Source organism: Sinocyclocheilus anshuiensis, unplaced genomic scaffold, assembly GCF_001515605.1.
Source record: "Sinocyclocheilus anshuiensis isolate Anshui unplaced genomic scaffold, SAMN03320099.WGS_v1.1 scaffold906, whole genome shotgun sequence".
Lineage (NCBI taxonomy): Eukaryota > Metazoa > Chordata > Actinopteri > Cypriniformes > Cyprinidae > Sinocyclocheilus > Sinocyclocheilus anshuiensis.
Window position 1 is genome coordinate 271,458 of NW_015540937.1, and position 6,359 is coordinate 277,816.

Here is a 6,359-nt window from a genome sequence, read left to right on the forward strand (position 1 = left end):
GTTGCGCAAAACCACGTTCATATTCGCGCGATTTTTTGCGCAGCTCATCAGTGAACAACGGCTCTGTGTAGTTAATGTTGCTCAATGTGAAAGCCCGCAGGTGATGGAGATTTACCGCTGATTACAGAACCGGCTTTCTGACAAGATGCGCATTAAATATCGCATGCGATTTATCGTGCAGCCCTAGTGACAACTGATATTTAGATCATTTTATGTCAGTATCTGCTGTACTGTTATAAAGATATCATTGATTTACATCACAAGCATCACAATTTCATCATATAAATATCAGCATCTGCACTAAATTGCATATTTTTGCTCAGTTTGAGTCTGAATAAAACTGAGCTGTTTTTCCTCCATATTCTCACTACATCAGACTACATGAGCCATAAAAGCATGATGGATCAAATATGCATGTGTGACATAGTTTTGATGTGGAATTTGTGGCTCTTTGTCAGATGTCTCCTGATGTGAACAGGCCTCTGGGGTTTGGGTGCGTTAAAGCCGAGATAGGACTAGTTGATAGTATAGTATAGAAAAGTACGGAAAGTGAAGACTTCTAAGTAAACATCCATGTGTGTAATCTTACCCGTGACCTGATTTCATTAATCTGATGTCAGCATGAGGACAGACAGACGAATGAGTGAACGCTGGGAACACCGATGAACAGAGCGGTCTGTGTGTGTGTGTGTGTGTGTGTGTGTGTTACCTGCAGGATGACCAGAGCGTTCTCCATTGACAGGTCGTCAGACGGCAAGCCTTCGCTCTTCCAGATCAACTGCTCACTCTCAGAACACAGGAAGTGACGCAGATCGAACTCTGCCAATCAGAGAACACAGCTGTTAAAGCCTCGGCCAATCAGAGGAAGAGTTCAAATTCATGGCAAACATACTCATACAAGTTTTCAAAGTCACATGTTGTGTGTTTATTGATTGGTTCATGTGTTCCTGTTTACTGACAGTGTCGATATTGTTAACTAAAACTAAAATTAAATTAATTTTTTTTTTTTTTTTGGTCAGTGAAATAAAATAAAATATATTAGACGAAAAACTTAAAAAAACACTTAAAATCTTTTTTTTTTTTTTTGGTAATTGAAATAAAGGTGAAATAAAATTAAATTTTCAGATGAAAAACTTATTGTATTTCAGTTAGGTGAAGTTTTTTTAAGTTTAAGTTTTATAGTACAAAAACAACTAAAACTAAACTGAAATAAAAATAAAGCTAAGTAAAAAAAATATATAAAAATCACAACAAAATTACAAAACTAAAATTAAAACAATACCGGGAAATATAAAATGAACAGCTAAATATTTGAAATATATATAACAGATAAATACTATAATATAAATAATACTAAAAAACACTGTTCCCTGATTGGTCAAAGATTTCTGTCTGCATGTTAAAGCTGTTGTGTGTCATTTTCTGGATGTTCACCGAGTTTGTGGTGTCTGTGTAATGTTCAGAGTCACAGTAAGTCAGTAATTAGTATTGTGACTTACTAAAGAGTGAAACACTGTGACATTTTCACAAAACATTGATCTGTTAGTTTGAGTGGCGTGACGTGTCAACTTCTGACCAATGACGTGAGTTTGGAGGCGGGACTATCTGTTTGACTGACATGTGACAGCACAAGTGTGCTGATTTCGTCACTGTTTTAACTTATTAATGTGTGTGTGTGTGTGTGTGTGTATGTGTGTGTTACTCTGTAGTCCTGAGCTGCTCATCCAGTGGTCGAGGCTGCTGCGCCGCTGGTCTTCAGGAGCGGCAGGCAGATACGTGATGAAAGCAGCAGACAGTTGAGCTCTCTTAGGAAGAGTGTCCAGCTCCTCACTGATCTCATCCACCTATACACACACACGACAGACACTTGTGCTCTAAAGAGATTCTTTGGCTGCATGTTTGTATGTGTGTTTGTCTTCAGACGTGAGAGCATGAGATTTAATTACAGCAGGAAGCAGATGGAGGGAGAGATACATATACAGCAAGAGCAACCAAACACTCTCTCTCTCTCTCACACACACACACACACACACACCTGTGCGGTCCAGCGTGTGTGTTCTCCGTCCAGCTGCTGCAGGAGCTTCTCGGCTGCGCTGATGGTCTCTTGTGCTCTGCTCACCTCTGACTCCAGTTTAGCCGCTTCAGTCGTACGACACTGAAACCTGGACGAGACGTCGCACACACACACAAAACCTAGTGAGCTGCCTACCTTTTAAGGCATCTAGGACATGCTCACAGTGTATCATATGCATCAATTGTGAAGAACACAATCCCAGAATGCACCAGGGTTATCATCACTAACTAAACTCTAATGAAATAAACATTAACCGAAATAAAATAAAATAAAATAAAATGTATCTTATTTAGTGGCCAAGGTAACATTTCTCACTTTCTTTTCGTTTAAGTAAATAACTAAACCTAAATAAACTAAGACTAAAAACTCAAATGCAATAAAAACTATATAGATATAATTAAAAAATAATAATAAAAATGACAACAAAAAAAAATTACTAAAATTGTAACTAAAATTCAAGTGCAAAAAGAAAATATAAAAATAAAATCGAATTCAGAATATAATAACAAAACTATAACAGAATAGCAATGATTCTTAAATAACAATGGAATACACTGCAGCAATTTCAGTGAAAATGTTCAACCAAAATGGATGAATTCTATATGAAAGTTTCAATAAAAGATATTTTATTAAACTAAATCAAACAATTAAAATAAAATTAAATAAAATTGATTAAAATATAAAAATATATAATTACAATAATAAAAACATGTTAATCGTGAACAAAATGGATGAATTCTACTCTAAAAGTTTCAATAACTATAAGTAGTCTTAAACTAAATAAAATAAAACAATAAAAAGAAATTAAAATAAAACTGATAAAAATATAATTAAAATGTTTCAATTGAAAGTTTCAATAAAAGTAGTCTTATTAAACTAAATAAAAAATTTAAATAAAATAATATAATAAAAATAATCTATAATCTTAGAAATATAATACAAAGTGGACTATTTTGAGTGCATGAAAAATTTCAAATAAAAGATTGTGTTCTAGTTTAGCCAAATGCTAATATCAAACTCTGTCGGAATCAAGTGTCTTACTTCTCCTTCAGCTCCAGAACTTTCTCTCCTACAGAGTTCAGCTCTTTTTCCAGCCTGTTCTTACGGTTCTCCGTCTTCCGCAGGTTTCTGGACAGAACACAGAGACACAGTGTGAGAGAGAGAATCCCGCTGTGAGCAGAGGTTTGCTGATGTGTGCACTGACTCCATCAGTCGGGCGTGCTCTGTCTCCAGCGGCTGGATCTTCTCCAGAACGTGAGAGTACTGGACGTTGGCCTTCACCCACGCGGCCAGAGGAGCGGCGGCTGCACTCGCGCGCTTGGCGTTCTGCAACACACCAGTGATGTTAGATGACCGTTCACTGTAAAGTGGTGTTGAGTTTGAGTGTTAGTTGGATGAACCTTTCTGAAGAGCGTTATTTATGACTACAGGGCATGAATATTATTTTTTTTTAAATCGAATATGTGTGAATCTCATGTAAACATTTCTGGATTAAAGGGATAGTTCACCCAAAAATTAAGATTCTGTCAACATTTTCTTACCCTCAAATTGTTCCAAACCTGTACGAGTTTCTTTTATTTTTTCTGTTGAACATAAAAAGTTATTTTGATGAATGTTAGTAACCAAACAGTTGTTGGTCCCCATTGACTTCCATAATATGGAAAAAAATACTATGGAAATCAATGGGGACCAGAAACTGTTTGGTTACTAACATTCATCAAAAGATCTTATTTTGTGTTCAGCAGAAGAAAGAAATTCATTGATGGTGAGTAAATGATGACAGAATTCATTTTTGGGTGAACTATCCCTTTAAATTTTCCCCTGCAATCAAAATAAAAAATAAAAATACATTTGTATATTAAACATGAATGCATTTGAATAAATTCTCATTACAAAACAACACTATTTTTTTTTTTCATTAATTGCGATTCTAATTAGAGTCTCATTACTCTATTAGAAAAAAATGTTTTTTTACTGTTTTTCTTTTACAATTTAATTTTTTATTTAAATGTAAACTGAATTCATGCAAATTAAACTCAAAGACAGTTCAATAGACAATACGTACTAATACTTTTATTACTTTTTATAATAAAATTAAATGATATGTATATCTCTATCTATCTATCTGTATATTTATCTATCTATCTGTATATCTATCTATCTATATAATTTTAATTTAATTAAAAAAATATTTGTGTGTGTATATATATATATATATATATATATAATTTAATTTATATTTTAATAGCTTTATGTGAATTAGGGCGGGAAATGGGCTTAATTGTCATGAAAATTGTCACGATGCAAAAATTCTTTTCTTTAAAGTTGATGTGTGCCAAGTGAAAAGAAATGGTGGAGAAATGCATTACACTGCATTAAATAATTAATTCAAAATTACATGTTTTTAAGTTTTTGTGAGATTCACTCAAGTAGTGCAAAAAGTGTAATTTTCAGCATAAATTAGGTCTGTATGTACAATGTGAAATTGAGTTTTGTATCGTGTGTGTGTGTGTGTGTGTGTCTGACCTTGGGGTCAAACGATGCCTTGTTTCTCTGCAGCAACTCCTCGACGCTCTGTCGTATTTCGTGAGTGATACTGCGCACGTCAAACGTGGCGATGTCTTCCCTCACTCCTCGCTTGGCTAAGAAACTGCCGTTTATAAACACTCCATTAGCTCTTCAATTATTCAACTAATTTAATGTTTTTAACCGAAAGCAAATGACCTAACGTCTCCACACGCCTATTTGCAATGAAAATGCGCTAAATTAAAAGCATTAATTAGTCTAGAATGAGATTGGATTAATTTAGCCTGAAGAGTGTGAAGGTGTAATAAGCAGTATGACAGTTTAATTTCCCGGCAAGAGATAAACACCATAAATAAAGGCAGAATTCATTCGGTTACGGCCGTTAGAGGCTAATATAAAGCATGAATGATGACAGAGCAGCTCCCACTCCCATCACCGTCTGTCTCTCTCACCTCTTCATGCTGACCCAGGACGTGTCAAATATTCCCATGAGCCTCAGCACCCCCTCCAGGATGTCTCTGATGACGTCAGGCGGCATGCGCAGCGAGCGGATCTCAGACAGGGACTCTGGTTTAATGTTCCCCACCGCCTGCTTTGCCTCGTCCACCAGGGGCTGAGCACACATAAACACACAACACACACAAAGAACATGTTTTATGTGAGTTTTATAAACACCAGACAGACAACTGTGTGTTCATACGATCAGGACTGACGTTATAAAAAAAATGAAACACAGATTAAATAAAAACATGGGTGGGAAAAAATCTCAAACTGAAAATAAAATACACTTCATGACTTCAAAACTAAAATGAATTCAAATGAATTAAAATGCCACAAGTGATGACTCGACAGCCCTGATACATTTAATATTGTTAAAGATTTGTTTAAATTCTATCAATTAATGCACTAACTTTGGCAGATATAAAAAACTAAAATAAAAGCTAAATAAAATTAAAAACTAAAATTAACAGTGATATAGTCGACACCAATGAAGAATAAATTAAAAGTGCAAACTGAAAGAAAAAAAATAGAAAAATGTAAATATGAATGCATTATTTGAAATGCTATTAAATATAAAACAGTTTTAAAAAAACTATAATAATCCTGGATGAGGACAGATCTATGTGATCAGATTCATATAAGAATATATTATTTTTATTTATAAATATATTATTATTATTAAACTTTACAATATTTAAAAAATATTATATTATATTATTAAATATTTAAAGAATATATAGTGTTGTCACGGTACCAAAATTTCAGTATTCGGTACCAATACCAGTGAAAATCCACGGTTCTTGGTACCAATATCGGTACCAAAGCAAAAAAACACAAAAACATGCTAATTCAAAAATTTGACTATACTCTCATTTAATCCAAACTGTGTACATATTTAATTTTAAAGGGCTTTTGAAAACATAGAGTTATTCAGCCAAGAATAACAACTAACAACTTTTATTTAAAAAAACAAAAAAGCCCAGAACTGCTTTTCTGACTGGTATGACACAAACAATGTTAACCATTTGTACATTCTCTAACACGCATATTTTAGATTCACAATTCATTTAAAAGCCTCTGGTGTGTAAAAATAGTAAATATCACCATGTCCTCCTGTTTTTTTTACCCTAATAAAATTTATAGGAGCATTAAATAGTTAATAAAGAAACTTAATTCTAACGCTCATTATATTAGCATTAGCCGCGCTTATGCTAACGATTAACTACTCTAATAACAGCGTTCATTTCAATCCGACATT

General features: G+C 33.9%; 1 protein-coding gene across 1 annotated transcript in view; it reads right to left on the reverse strand.

Annotated features, from left to right (window-relative positions):
* Positions 1-6,359, reverse strand: part of dync2h1 (dynein cytoplasmic 2 heavy chain 1) — a 105,016-nt gene that overhangs the window by 48,195 nt on the left and 50,462 nt on the right. The window contains 8 exon segments of the mRNA XM_016487640.1: positions 590-610; positions 710-819; positions 1,703-1,844; positions 2,036-2,162; positions 3,116-3,202; positions 3,279-3,400; positions 4,601-4,724; positions 5,053-5,213. Coding sequence (XP_016343126.1) covers positions 590-610; positions 710-819; positions 1,703-1,844; positions 2,036-2,162; positions 3,116-3,202; positions 3,279-3,400; positions 4,601-4,724; positions 5,053-5,213 — 894 coding nt within the window.